Raw genomic sequence first — 16265 nt, forward strand, 5'->3', positions numbered from 1 at the left:
GCTTTTATGATGCGTTCAGATTATTTCTAATGTATAGTGTGAAAGTGTGGAAAAGGGCGGTAAAACGTAATCTCAGACATTGTTGTCATATTACATTTCACAGACAACTGTCACAACCTCACAACTTATTACGCAATTTTTATTGTTCCAATGCAGATTCTAGAGTAACGCTCAAATATATTGTCTGAGGTCCGCCCTTTCATTTTGTCTAAAAATTGAAGGAATCAACTTTGCAGTTCACTGCATAGTTACTAGTTCTCAGTGTATAAATTACAGTTACGAATGATAAGGCAGATTGCCTTAATCAACCAATTTGTATCATCCGCTATAACAGACGATTTTATTACTACTCTGAGCGTTTTCCTTCTCTTATGTGGTGACTTGAACTAGAAACAACTGTCAATATGGCTACAAGTAATGACTTATATATCTTTACTCAGCATAACGAATTCCAAGATTGACAACTGAAAAGAGATTGACCATATGTTTTAATCTCACTACTGATGACAACATCTTAAAGTTGATGTTCATCCTGAGACTTGAACTCAATATCGTTCACTTTAAACATCATCGCTTTATCCACATAGTACTAATTATAAACTATGTAAACACATTATCGTTATTGTCTGGAGTGTAAAATAAATTATTATAAATCTTATTCGACCTAATCCCATCTAACTGATCTCAATCACTAATTGTATCAGTCTATGAAAAAGAACAAAAGCAACTTGATCTGTTGTACGTACATACATACGTACGTGTGTACGAAGTTCTACGTTGTTCCTGACTAACTGATTATAAGTATTATTTCAGAGGAGAAACTATTGCCTATATTATACAACAGAATTCAAAGTAAGAATGAATGTTCTTTATTTATCAAGATAATATATAAGAAATAACCAATCCTTGTACAAAACAAGTTTTCATTTGTTTCACAAAACTATCTTATTACTAATGATGCTATTTCAGCAGTTTATATATTTATATATGAAGTAGATGTGTATAATCTAAGATGAGAAGTGAAAATAAAACGATGTAAACTTTAGAATAGATACTACTCATATTGTTTCTTAAGTAGTTGAAAATTAAAACAATATTATTTATGAGAAGAAAAGAAAACAAGTTACTAAGTTGTAATATTTTCAGATGCATATTCAGAATGAAATTTTCTTGTCTACCAACCCGGTTAAAACACCGAACATTCGCTTTTCGTCCTCTCAATTCGGTAAATAACACTCTCAGGTGCGAGAATGCAGTAAGTAGGACATCCCTGGCAGAGACTATATACGCGTGGTCATGTGAGAGCATTTCGAAAGGGAGAGCGGACTCTCCCCACTCTCAGCCATACCAGGGCATTTGGGGGTTTTTAAAGAAAAAAGGACACCACATCATTAAGAAACGTGTGATGAAGTTGAGATTACAGTTTCTGAGAACAACACATTAGTAAGTTTATTTTTTCTCACGAAATTAGTTGTTGTTGTTGTTGTTGTTGTTGTTGTTGTTGTTGTTGTTGTTGTTGTTGTTGTTGTTGTTGTTAAAGATACCCAATATATTATCTTATGCAAATTTACAAAGCAATTTGATGCGATCAGAGAGCAAGCAACCATTTGGAAGACTCTTACAGTTTCCCACATTGTAAGAGCATGCCATATTCCTAAATAACTAGTTGCTCTGGTTGTCAGAAAGTAAATCGGCCTCGTAACCTCCGAGGGAACTCGGTTTTCATCATGAGGCGTCATAACTCTTCTAAATGAAGACCTTCTGAATCCCAGGACAGAGTTTAAGTCGTTTGAATTGTTCTTTCTGGTTAGCGTTTGTTTAGAGAGTTAGTTTTCTACAGGATAGGGTCGCTAACCCCATGCCCAACCATCCTCCTTTAACCGAGCTTGTGACCGCCAGTAGCCCACGGAGGGGCTCCAGGCAAAGTTGAGATCAGAGAACCATACATTAAATACTTTATTTGTAAGTTGTACATCTATTGTCTTTGATATCCATCATCATCCTTCCACTTTTCAACTTTAACTTTTTTCCTTAGTTCAGTCTTCTCAACTTTCTTTGATGAACCTTCCACTTCTGATCGTTTTTACATACCACTTATATCTGTCGATATAAGTAGCACGCACCACACTCGCTCCCCATTTAATTAAACTTTTCTCCCAGTCGTCCCGATCACCGTATCGCTGTATTCCTTGTCGCTTTTCGTGGCTCGCCCTCATGATGCTGTTGAAACAATACATTTAGTTGACTAGCATTCACGCGCTTCCGCTTCTCTCCTTAAAAGTTCGTTTAAACTGCTGTGGAGTGTATTCCTTGTTTCCAGTCACACGTGGAGGTCCTCATAATGCACCCAATCAACGGTCAGTTAATCATTCAGCATGATAAAGGTTAAATGCAACTTCAAATCCATATGATGGTAAACTAACTTCTTTATCTGTTGGTGAAAGATGTCATTGATGTTACCGAAACTTTCTAGCTGTGATTGTAAATCTTCTTCCCACTCGTAAGCAAGGTTATTCACTGGTCACACGAATTAGATATTTACAGAAAAGCTTCTTTCATAGATTTCGTTGTCATTCTATTACTACCTAATAACAATTATCTAACAACGTCAGTAAAAAACTGAACAGAAACAATCATTAAAATCATTGAAACTGTGTCCTGACAGTTGGAGAGTTTTCATATTCTATGAAAATGACGCTTCATGATGAAAATCGGAACTCCTATAAGGTCACGATGGCGATACTCATTAGGACAACCAGAGAAGCAGTTACTTTAATTGGAGAGAATTCGCCGCGATGGTAGGAGACTGAGAAGGGTATTTAGTTAATAGTTTAAATGGAAACATACAATCAGGCTGAGTGAAGCTGAATGGACACAGTTTGGACAAGAGAAGACAAACTTCAGAAGAACTGTTATTGTGTTCTGCTCATAAGCAAGAAACTGTTCTACACACACGAGAAGTTTTCCTAAATGTCTGCAACCAAGCACTATTAACACTTACAACATGGCAATCTCATACTTCTAAACTAAGTGGAAGATGATTACAATGGATGTAAAATTGTCTACAGGAAACGACCTGAACATTCTGAAGTGTTCAAAATGGAGAATATCAGTTCACAAGAAACGAGTGAAAATCTGAGAAAGCCAATGTCGTGAACACACTTTTGAACGGGTCAACCGATTTCATTCGTTCATTGAGTATTCGATTTCTTTTGCAAATATCCATCACAACAATTGTAACACATTTCTATATATGGACTGGACAAAATCATTTGGGTAAACAATGAAACAGTTAGGATAATTAATTTTTATTTACAGTTTGAATATTTGCACTGATGTTCAGCTCGATATTTCACCAGTCACTTTTCTAAAACACAAACACACATAAACATAAATGCATAATTTTGACTATTATTAAGTAAATTCGATGTCTCGGGTATTTCTATAGGATTCTGACGCGTGGACTTTCCATAGATTGTTTCCGTGACACATTTTCCTACATAACAGATATTTGCAAGAGAAATCCCACAGAAAACCAATGAGCGAGGTCGGTTGAGCCGTTCGGAAGTTATAGTCAAACGTGTGTTGACGAAATTGTCTGTCTCGGGCATTTCTATAGGATGTTTCCGGGTCATATTTTCTTTCATAACTTTTGAACGGATTAATATTTTTCAATGGGACGTTCTTCGTGTTACTTATCCAATTGAGTGATGTATAATATGTACAGGTGCATTGAGATTTGTGCTTGACGATTTACATCAGCTCTTACTCGTCATGTAGTATCCCTATACTACCCCTAACTTTCGGTCTGAAAAGTCGGACAAATGAAAATCTCGCAAATGCGATGAAAATGATCTTGGAGGTCTTGTAATAGTAATCCGACAGTAGACAATAGGTTTTAAGCGTTCTTCAAGCCCTATCGCTTCAGGCTGAGCTATTTCGTTTACTACCCTACATATGTGTGGTATGCTGTATAAGTTACATTGCTATGTAGAGCTGAAGGTTCCATATGACAATGACCATAAATGATGCCAAATGACGTTTCGCCACTTAAATACTTTCTAATGTCCATCCCTGAATGCAGTTCGTTGTCGGTTGATCTATATGAAATTTAAAGATAATTGATAGGATATATAGATTTACAACCTGGACAAAACCGATTCTCAGTATTGAAATCAAAATCGCATCATTTCGTGTTAAACAAAGGACTAAATACTAAACACATATCATGTCTTTCTATTCACTCATTAGTCCAAACATAACATATTCACTGGAAGATATGAAGGTTTTAAACATAAGGAGAAATTATAATCGAAGATGGATGGTGGCTAGTAGTGGAGTGCAGGAAGCACGATTTGTCCTATTTGGGACCAGTCGGCTAGATGTACCTGCATTGCAGATTTGATATTTTGAGTTCTGAAGATGTAGTACGCAACTATTGTATTCTTTCATAATATCTAGTGGCAGAAGGTTATGAAGATCGAAGACAAGAGAACGAGAACAGAGTGATTGATATGGGAACGAAGGAACAGCGAAATGTGAGACAATTGATGGACATTTTGTAAATTTAGGATTTACTGTATGGTTATCAGATATTACTAAGACATTCTGTAATATTGTCGTTGTTATCAGCACCATGGCATACACTTGTACAGTAGTGGGTGGTGGGTTGTAAATTGAAATGAATAGTTACCAAGTGTATGTATATATGTTTATGTTGAAAAAATAAGACTGATGAAATGCAGAACTAAACATCAGTGAGAGAATTCAAACAAGCAATGCAAACGAATTATAACGACTATTTCATTTTTCGTTTGACTAAAACAGTTTTCCCAGCCAACGCATAGCAATTTGTTATAAGTGTTCAGATAGGAATTTGCAAGACATAATGAGCTTCCTGATTTTTATTGTCATGTTGCCAAACGAGTGTCATTAAGATAAATGAACTCAACGATAAGCCAAGAACAAGACACTAAATTATACTTGATGAACGAATAACAAATGCCGTATATTCATGGTCAACACACATGTATAGACAGGTTGTACTGCTTGTCTAAATCAACATCCTTTGATCTTTACCAGTAAAGTATTCATCCATGATTAATGTTTCACAGTAATCGAGAATAAATGAGAAAAGATTTTGTGATATCAAAGCAAAACAAGAGGTTATGGTTAAAGACAATTTACAAGTATTACTGCCAAAAACTGTCAAGAAATATAGAAATCCGGTTAATTCTTTATTTTAATACTCATTACTCAGTTCGTGATTGTTCTCTAGTGTATGAATGAAAAGAGTTCACTAACTATTCCTTTTACAAAATCTCCTAATATATGCAACCTTTTTCGAAAAAAAGACGTTTCTAATCAGTGGGGCTTCACACATAGAAGAGGGGCTTTTACAGTAGAGTTAAACTAGTCAGTCAGTGTTGAGAGTCGACGTAGGAGGAATAATAGGAATTAAAGAGGGAGATTAATTATGAATACATTGTTCTTGAGTGCTCTTAGACGTATGAGAGAGGTCATCACTTTCCGGTTGTCCATATCGCGGAAGGGTTCTTCTGGAGGTAACTGAAAAAGAAATTGGTTTAGAGGTGATCTTAGTGACCTGAGAGTGTGACCACAGTGCCCAAGTAACAACAGCTTGAGGTTAGTCACACACGAACGTTTTGTGGGTAATCTTTGTGTTAGCTCCCCATCTGTTGAGACCTTAACGCCGGAGACGGACATCCATGGGACAAGGTGAAATATGCATTTCTAGGGTAGGCCTTTCCTAACCACACCCCTCCTTCTGGGAAGGTAGTATCGTTGTTATACTGGTTGTCTGAAGAAAAACACGTTACTGCCATCACACTTCTGTACAGTCTGTAGTACGACTTCGCCTTCGGACCTTGAGTTTTCTGCTTTTAGTTTTACCGGTCTTCAATCGATCTATCTGGCGTGATAGGTGTCATAATTCTCTCTTATTACAACCCAGCTATTCCTATTACCTAGTATTCCCGGACACCAATTCACTCGACAAGTCCCCAAATCAGAACACGGCTGAACAGGAAAGATTATATTCCAAATAACAAGGTTAGATGGAAGTAAGAAGCACACTAGGAAAAACATTAGTATATTTATAGTTTTGCTATATGAGAAGATTCTAAAGTATTCTAGAGTGTTCTCCAAGTATCGACTACCGCTGACTGGCCAATTCTTATCCAATCAGCATGCGCCAAAGCAATCATGCATTGAGTATGCTTTAATCCAATCTATGTCCCAAAAACAGTAGGACATCGAAGAACGATTGTTTCAGCCAATATAGCTCGATTGATTCATTACAATAGGCAAGCCCGACCACCATATCCAGGTAGCAACAACGATCGGGAGAGTTAAACTAGGAAAGTTGTGTTAAACTCCAGTACTCAAACTTATGATCCCAATTACAACAACAAAACAACGAGTGATGTTTGAATAAATATTAACTTTCATTAACAAACATCACAACATTGTACAATAAGTTGGATCCAATCGACTACTAAACCAACATGAAAATAAAAGACAGACACCTATTCATGTGTTCTACATTCATAAGTACATATCACAATACAATATAAACTAATTAATGATATACATGAATAAATATAGAGGTAGAATAAAGAGATAAAATTGTAAGAAGTAAAACTTTATACAACAGTGTAATGAATGTTTAAAAGAAAAGAATTTACATTATCATATTTAAACCCATTCTTTAGGATTTTTAAGCACCTCAATGAGTGATTGATTACGTGGATCCTGTGAATTGTCATAACAATAGTTCCATTGCTAAAATAACAATAATAATGATAATGATAATGTTAGGAATAAAGAAAGAGAAAACTTAAAATCAGCGAATAAAGATAGAGAAAACATTCTTCAATGCTCTGAACAGTTATTTACTCCTTATTTTTAGCCCCCAAATGCCCTGGTACGGTCGAGAGTGGGGCGAGTCAGCTGTTGCTTTCGGAATGCACCCAAATGGCAACGTGTATACAGCCACTGACAGGGAAGTCCTACTCACTGCCCAGACCGAAGCAGGTGGTTTTCTTAGGGGGCCACTACCCGAGCCTTTGGTAGCCCATGGTAGCCGGTAACCAACAATTGGTTCATACGCCATGTGTTCCCTCAGGATACTGGAGCCCATGTGTACCATTGGTTTGGAATCCGGTTAAATCGTCGGGCATTCGCCTTTCGTCCTCTCAATTTCGCAAACAACACCCCCGCCACGAGAAGGCAGTGAGTAGGACTTCCCTGGCAAATGCTATATACGCGTGGCCGTGTGAGAGCATTTCGAGAGGGAGGGCGGGCCCACCCCACTCTCGGCTATACCAGGGCATTTGGAGACATTTAGAATATGAGTCTCATAACACCTAGTTCAACTATATGAGCGTATTTTAAATGCTAGAATTACTCTATAACACTGTTAGTGTCCTCCTGGAATAATCGTCAAGAGACAACAGTCTGTGATGTACAAAGTACAAATTGGAAGAGACATGTGGATAAGATGAGAACAGATAATAAATGCAATTACCCTTGGACGTACATCTTGATACCATTGAAATGAAGACAAACAAATTAACAACCCGCTAGGAAATCACATCCGAGAGGAGACATCTCTTATCATAAGGATGGGAAAAAGTGTCCAGTGAAGCGTCTATAACTCAATCCTCGAAAATTCCGGCATAATTAAATTCGAGAAAAGTGTTGGGAAACATATAAAAGAACTCATACTAAATCCCGATTGAAATAAATTGGTTAACAAACGTCGACTGATTAACCAGTGTCAACATATATCCCAGACCTATAAGAGCACAATTACATACCGAACTACTCAGCGATAACAGGTTTGACTGAAATAGTGAGTGATGTGCGTAAGAAACTCGCTATACTGACGAGCGAAAAAAGCACCCAAACACCTGAAATTCTATATGATATTCATTAAATGTTATACGCACTACTACTACTACTTATCAGCAGAATGTGTCTACTTACAAAACTTGTGTCATTCAACTTCTTAACAAAAGTATACTTATTCTCCCTCTTAATGAGTAGTATACCGACTAGTAGAAAACTAACTATTCAATATTAAACTATATGTACTGTGATCTGGAGTCAGTGGTCAAGCCTAATGATAATAAACGTCAAAATCACATGAAATAATTGACAAGATAGAGAAAATAGTAAATTAACTCCCAACTTACAGCATAACGTGGTAAAGACATTAAAATACTTTCAATACGAGCTTCTGGAGTGGCTAGACCAAATTTAGTGCCACGATCATAGATTAAATTGAATTCAACATAACGTCCACGTCTTACCAACTGCCATTCACTGGCAAATAAAAGGTAAGAAGATATAAGTAAGGAACAATCAATAAAATTACTGGTAGAATAAATAACACACACAAACATGTAATGAAATTGGATGATTCATTTATGATTTAATGAAGTGTATGAGATCATTGAATTACTCACTGAATCAGTAATTATCAACATAAAACTTGGCATATCGGTTCAAGTTGTCATATCACATCAGCACCAGTCAGTCAGTCAGCTACAACGTAAGACCAGGCACATATATGCATCGGTTCAAGTTGCCATACCGCATTAGCACAACAAGATGAACAGCGGATTCATAGCGGTAGTTAAGTCAATGGTAGTAATATATAAAAGATTGTGTATAAGGATATAGTATAGGAACAAAGAATTATTTCGTAGAAATAAAGATATGAAGCAATTTTCATCTCACAGTTTAACGAAAGACAGAGAGTGTATACACCTACACCATTGTGATCGATTCTGAGCCATGACACCAAGAGTCTCCAAGCAATGGTTACGATAGTCAGGCGGACCACAAACAAGAAGTCTGCATCTACCAACATGGCTCAGACCAGAACTTAGTGACTTCAAGCACTGATGCCACGTTTTGGTTTGCCCGCTCCTAACTTTCTTCCAACCATCCCCAACACCGGTTAGCATTGCACGTCGTGGTAATCGGTGTTCGGGCATACGCAACACAACACGTGACCCAACCATCTCAGTCGATGAAGAGTTGCGACCACATCAACTGATATACCATCACTCCCTAATACCCTGAGCTCCTAGCCTCACTAATACTTACCCGTTGATTCCAGCAGATGCCAGTAATATTTTTAAGTGTTAAATTATTGAGTTGAAAGTTTAGATTTCATCTTACTTATTTTGGTTTACCCAGTCATTTAGTCATATGTACAGTAGAATCTAACACAAGCGTATCAGTTTAAATTACCCCACACCATGTTAGCACAGTAAGATAGAATGATTTCACTACAAATCCCAGAGTAGTGGAAGCGGCAACAGTTATAAGTAACAGTAAAAAAGGGATTAGCTACAGAAAATGGAAAAAAACGTATGATAGGATTTCTGAACTCAAATTCTAAAACAAAACAAGGAGTGAGTAAACCTGCACTATTGATTCTGAGCAACGACACACAAATTTTAATTGTGGGTTACCATAATCACATAGACACAAACCATTTAGTCTATACCTAACTATAAGGCTTAATTCAACAGTCAACGAATCCAAGTCTCGGATTGGTCATTTTCAGTTTTCTTTAAAACTACTTGGACAACATCACCCGTCAAGATAGGAAATAGTCTGGTATATGTAACACATGTTCTAAGCATCTCATTTGATGGACATTCACTACCTCATCAACCGATTCGACATATTTACCTAGTATCCTACGCATAAACTTGGTCCCAAAATACACGAGCAATACTTTGAAGACACTTACTAGTAATGTGAGAATATTCATAACTCTTAATGACCGTTTCACATTCATAAAGTAGAACAAAATGTTCCAGCAATATCTATAATTCGTGATAAACAATTTAAATATGTTTTTGATTGAGATCATGAATTGATTGATGTTAGACCACCATGAAAAACGTGGAAGCACTCGATGGCTGTTTCGTCCTTTTCTAGGACTCCTCAGCAGTGCGCATCCACAATCCCGCTCGCGGGATTCGAACCCACAATAGGACAAAATGGCTCTCCAGTACTTCCACGCTTTCAATAGTGGTCTAACATCAATTGGTTCATGATCTCAATCAAAAACTTAGTAATCTACACAACCTTATATTGATAATTAAAATATGCATTAAACAAACCGAGTACTTAAAATGGTACTTGATAAATGAGCTACACTGTATATTACATAATTCCGTAAGAGAGTTATAAAAGAACTGATATATATAAACACATTTATGTAAAGAATATTTTCACTTAAAATAGGATGTTATAAGTAAGATTTACCGTTCTTTGTTAGTATACTTTAAATGCTTTCGTTTTTCAACAATCGGTAGGTAAGCTGGAATGATTGCTTCAGCACACGACTAGAAACAATAAAATCAAAAGGCATGGAGAAATAGTGTTTTATTTACAATTAGTTTATTGCATAATTCGAATTAGTTTTTCTAGTTAGCGCCTTTTTTTAATGAGGACATACATTGCATTGAGGAAAGCACCCAAATGCGTCACAAGGCAAGCCCTCAACACGGAATTCTCAAGGTCAAAGGAGAAGAGGAAGATCAAAGAACACATTACGCCGAAAAATGAAGACATATATGAGAAAAATGAACAACAATTGTATAGAACTAGAAAAGACGGCTCAAGACAGAGTGGTTTGTAGAATGCTGGTCGGCGGCCTATTCTCCACTGGGAGTAACAGGCGCAAGTATGTACTGCATAATTTAATATGAAAATCTCTTTAAACACTTTTAGTCACTGAAACAGTCGATAATTACTTTAACAGTGTTTAGGATTCCCTAAAATATCCTTCATCAAACACTTCAACAACCTATAAAACATCTTGAAGCATTTTATCCAGCTAGTGTTGAAAAGAAGTATCTCCGAAATATCTAGGATACGGAAAATCATCTATCACAATTTTGATTAGATGATTGAGTACATCGTTACTATATTTAGTATGTTTCCAGAAAGTTCTAGAAGATCAAGGCCACGTGTAACTCTATAAATACAGTCGATTCTCCATACATGAACTAAACATGAAGTGAAGCTCATACGCTTTTTTCACTTTTCTTTGAGTGTATATATGGTCTGGGGTTATAGGAAGTTCGTAAAAACTGTCCAAATAAAAGGAATAAGATTACAAATCGACCACGAACCCCCGGTCGAGTAGAAAAATTAATGGTTACTAGAAACAAACACTAACATATCTGTTGCAATGAGAATTGGAGATATGACATATATTGAAGACAGTGACTTTTTTTACTATGCTATTAATAAAATATATTTATCCAGAATTATCAAATTTTATGACCTAAGAGTTGCTATAAACAAGATCCTGTGTAATAGGCTCCTCCTCTTGAAGCTATTAACTGATGAAACCAGATTAACCTATAGACAATTTCGTTGTGCACAGACGCAGAAACATGAGAAGTGATGAGGTTGCAAGTAGTTTCCTAAAAATGAGTTATTCTGTGATGATTACCTCATAGGTTACTTTGGTGAATCCATAAGAAAAAAATCTCCTTACTGTAGGGAGACTGAGTCATATTGTAACGCTGTACGCCGTTATAAAATAACCCCTTGGATTCTTGGGAGCTCAATATAAAAGATAACTTGTGAAAGAATTTTAAGAACTTGCGTCTAAATTTCATCGAATAGTTTCACGGTATTTGGGTGCCGAGTTGGTGCGAGACATTAAAGAGGAAGAGGGTATTTGTAAAATCTCAGCCAATTAATTTGAAGTAAATCAAACGTTTCGCCTGGCAATCTGGTCTAAGCTTTTTCAAGGAAATATAATCAAACGTCAGAATTATCGAGTGAGCTTTCTCCAATGAGCATCATTTTGTTTCGCTTCGCTTTTTCGCTTGGTTTCTCTGAACGTCTGTCTCGATTGACGACTGTATGAAATATAAGTATCACATTTGGCATACTTAATTCCATTATTCGATAACGCGATTTAAGTCGACAATTGTATACGAGGTTTGGTGGCATGTATATTTCGATAGCAAACATTCGTCCTAACTGGAGTCAGATACTGGGTCACTAAATCGGTGAGTCGGTCGACAACATCATCGTACGATCTAATTTCTCAAAATGAAGAACCTCAGAGAAATTTTGGTGGAGTTTTGTTCTCTGAGCTGGATGGTTTGGTCATGGAGCTTTCATCGTTCTTCTGAACGACATCATCAGCACAAACTTCAGATAGAAGTGAAGTGTTTGAATTTCTCCATATGTGTCTCAAAGCTTGTTCTGTGCACCTCGACGTTGATTGGTTCTTATTGACCTTAAATTTATCATTGTTTACTTCTTTGTTTTGGTTGTGTCTCCCATTGTTTTGATTTTTGTTTTTATGTTTGTGCATGATTTTTCTGATTGGTTGATAAATTGGATTGATTTCAATATGCTTGTTGATTGCTAATTGACCTGAGTGCCAGGCTTCTAAAAATTCTCTGGTGTTTTTGGAGTTTCCTCTGTCTAAGATTTCTACATTTTTCCAATCGAATGAGTGTCCGTAGTTATCCACGTGTATTGATATAAGTGAAGAGATATCATGCCGTTTGACTGCTAATTGATGTTCATGTAGGCGAAGGTGAAGGGGGCGTCCGCTTTGTCCGATGTAGTGTTTTTCGCAGTTGGCACAATTTATTTTGTAGATGATGTTTGATTTGTTTTCCTTTGTTATTTCATCTTTTGGTTTGCATAAGATTGATTGTAGTGATTTTGTCGGTTTGTGTGCCACACCTATTCCGAAGGTTTTCAGCAGTCTCGTCGCTGTTTCTGATATTCCTTGTATATATGGTAGGGTGATCCTTTTGTTGATTTTTGTGCTTGACTTGAGTTCTAATGCTGCGTGCGGTTGGTATTTTTTGATGAAGTTGATGGGGTAGCCGTTCTTCTGAAATACATCCTTTAAATATTTCTCTTCATTTCTTCGTGCTGCCAGTGTGCTGCAGTGTGTCCTCGCCCTCTTGAACAAATTGTATACGCAGTTGATTTTGTGAGCTCTGGGGTTGTTGCTATTGTAGTTGAGAATTTGATCCGTATGGGTCGGTTTCCTATATACCTGAGTTTCCAGTTTTCCTGTGTCGGTTCTAGTGATCAATACATCCAAGAATGCTAGTTAGTTGTTTGACTCCTGTTCCATGGTGAACTTGATGTCATCGAAGACGTTGTTGATCAGGTTGTAAGTGTTTTCTAGTTCATTCTTTTTGACGATGACGAAGGTGTCGTCTACATAGCGAATCCAAATTTTTGGTTTGATCACTGGTAATATCGCGGCTTCTAGTCTTTGCATCACTGCCTCTGAGATCAATCCTGATATTGGTGATCCCATTGGTGTCCCTTTCGTTTGTTCGTAGATTTTGTTGTTGAATTGAAAGTATGTTGTTAGGCATAAATTGATGAGTTCCTGTAGACTTTGAATTTGAAGCTTTGTGTATTTGGTGAGGTTCTTCGGCTTTGTTGACGTATTCTTCTTCGTCCATGATTACTGTGGTGCGTCCTTTGTCCGCTGGTATTATGACAATATCCTTTCTATTTCTGAGTTCTTTCAAGGCGTTTTGTTCTTGTGGAGTCAGTTAGTTGTTTTCTTTCACCTGTTAAGTTATCGGTACCATAGTTTGCCTTATTTCCTGTTGTGTTTCTTCACTGATCCCGGAAGTTTTGAGTGATGACTCTAGAGCTGCGAAGAACTCCAGCTTTGAGGCGTCGCTTGTATTGTAGTTTAATCCTTTTTGGAGCAGGTGTTCTTCCGTATTTGTTAGTGGTTGTTTTGACAGATTGATCACTCAGTTGTTTGTGTTTTCTTCCATGGGTGGTTTTGAGATCCTGATTAGTTTTTTCTTTAAGGCGTTTCTTCTTTGTTCTCTATGTCGTTTGCATGATATCTCGATGGCTGTTGTCAAGATTTCCAAGTGTTCTGACGTAAGTGTCCTTTGTAGTTTCATCTTTTGGTCCTCTATGACGTGTTGGTATTTGCGGATTCTGTAGTGTGCATCCGTTATCATTAGGTGTACCATTTTTCTTCCACTTTGCTCAGCTATTTTCCATCCTAATGGGCAGTTGATTGGAGGTCTATATCTTACACTTGTTGGTAGAACATGCTGGCGAAGACACTCATGGAGAAAATATAGTTGTTCTCGAGTGGAAGCCTGCCTTTTAGCGAAATTCTCCCATTTTCGAACAACGAGAAGCGTATTACGCTCATATGATTTTGAGATGGTGGAGAAGATTTGTAGCTCAGGTGGATGATTTTGGTGGAGTTTTGTTCTTCTCCACAACCTCAGAGAAAAACTAACCATGAAATAAGTACAGTTTTGGTGTTTTCTTCTCAATTTTCGACTACTTATTTGTTCAAAATATTGGGATGATGAGAGCAGTTGATACATTAGTTAAGATGTGTCAAGGATAGAAACCTACACTGAGATGGTGGAGAAGATTTATAGTTCAGGTGGATAATTTTGATGAAGTTTTGTTCTCTGAGCTGCATGGTTTGGTTATGGAGCTTTCATCGTTCTTCTGGACGGCATCATCAGCACAAACTTCAGGTAGAAGAGAAGTGTTCCAATTTCTCCATATATCGCTCACAGCCTGTCCTGTAGACCTCGATGTTAACTGGTTCTTGTTTACCTTAAATCTATCATTGTTGTTGATATGTGTGGGTCAGCTTCCGATATACTTGAGTCTCCAATTTTCCTGTGTCGGTTCTGGGGATTCATAAAGGAGCATATAGGAAGCCGACCCACACATATCAAATTCTCAACTACCATAGCAACAACCCAAGAGCTCACAAAATCAACTGCGTACAAACTATTCAAGAGGGCAAGGACACAATACAACACACTGGCAGCACGAAAGAATGAAGACAAATACCTTAAGACTGTCTTTCAAAAGAACGGCTACCCAATCAACTTCATCAAAAAGTACCATCCGAACACATCACCAGAAAAAAAGTCAAGTACAGAAATCGACAAAAGTATCACCCTACCATATAGAAAAGGTATATCAGAAATTGCAACGAGATTGCTGAAAACCTTCAGAATAGGTGTTGCGTACAAATCAATGCATGTGGACAACTGCGGACACTCATTTGACTGGAAAAATGTGGAAATCTTACATAGAGGAAATTCCAAAACACCAGAGAATTTTTAGAAGCTTGGCACTCAGGTCAATCAGCAATCAACAAGCATATTGAAATCAATCCAATTTATCAACCAATCAGAAAAATCATGCACAAACATAAAAACAAAAATCAAAACAATGGGAGACACAACCAAAACAAAGAAGTAAACAATGATAAATTTAAGGTCAATAAGAACCAATCAACGTCGAGGTGCACAGAACAAGCTTTGAGACACATATGGAGAAATTCAAACACTTCACTTCTACCTGAAGTTTGTGCTGATGATGCCGTCCAGAAGAATGATGAAAGCTCCATAACCAAACCATGCAGCTCAGAGAACAAAACTCCATCAAAACCTACACTAAGCTTAAAATTTACAGTCTGCACACATTCAAAAGATATTTATTTTGAAGTTTGAATGATAATAATTGATATGAGTAAACCTTTTAAGCTCTTTCCCACAACAAAGTTAATTATTCGCACGACAACAGTAAAGATTTTCCCTAAAATCAATACAATTGAGTGGCGAAACAATTAGTAAATATTAACGTAGGGAGTTTTTAGTTTACATTATGGAATAATGTTAGTTGAACAATCAAAAGTTATTGGACAACTATTCCGTTCTAGTATGGCGATCCTTAGCAGTTTCCATTGATGCCATCAGTGGGAGGTTGAAACGAGGACCCATCAATAATATTCGATGATTAGACAATATTGCGAAATGAATAAAGATAGACATGTAAGCCAGTGAAAGCTGGTTCAAAAGTCTAATGAGTGCACGCTAATCGTGAGACCTGAATGTTCTGGGTTCGATAACCGACGGGATCGTGGATCCTCACTAGTGAGAATTCACATACCATGACGAAACAATTGTTTAATGTTCTTAACTGTTGTACACTTGAGACCATTCCATGATGCAAACTATAAAAACAGAGATTATGCTCAGGAAATTTTTTTTAAAGAAAAGACACTTACTTTTACAAAACTGAATACTTTTTCTTGTGAGGTACCATCTAAATCGTCGAAAAATATTCCACCAACACCACGTGTCTCACCTGACAAGGTAAGAAAGAAGGAAGACCCAATAGTCTTTAAGATACATGTTAACACTTTT

The 16265-nt window shown here is 37.0% G+C and overlaps 1 protein-coding gene across 1 annotated transcript in view; it reads right to left on the bottom strand.

The window, feature by feature from the left end:
- Window positions 1-6448: 6448 nt before the first annotated feature.
- The window catches only part of MS3_00011079 (uncharacterized protein), a gene marked incomplete at its 5' end in the record, with an annotated part of 34169 nt that continues 24352 nt past the window's right edge, over window positions 6449-16265 (bottom strand). The window contains 4 exons of the mRNA XM_051219486.1: window positions 6449-6804; window positions 8220-8349; window positions 10315-10394; window positions 16127-16206. Coding sequence (XP_051065820.1) covers window positions 6718-6804; window positions 8220-8349; window positions 10315-10394; window positions 16127-16206 — 377 coding nt within the window. The 3' untranslated portion in view covers window positions 6449-6717. The remainder of the gene's footprint in view (window positions 6805-8219; window positions 8350-10314; window positions 10395-16126; window positions 16207-16265) is intronic.

The sequence above is a fragment of the Schistosoma haematobium genome, chromosome 6, assembly GCF_000699445.3.
Source record: "Schistosoma haematobium chromosome 6, whole genome shotgun sequence".
In the NCBI taxonomy this organism is placed as follows: Eukaryota; Metazoa; Platyhelminthes; class Trematoda; order Strigeidida; family Schistosomatidae; genus Schistosoma; species Schistosoma haematobium.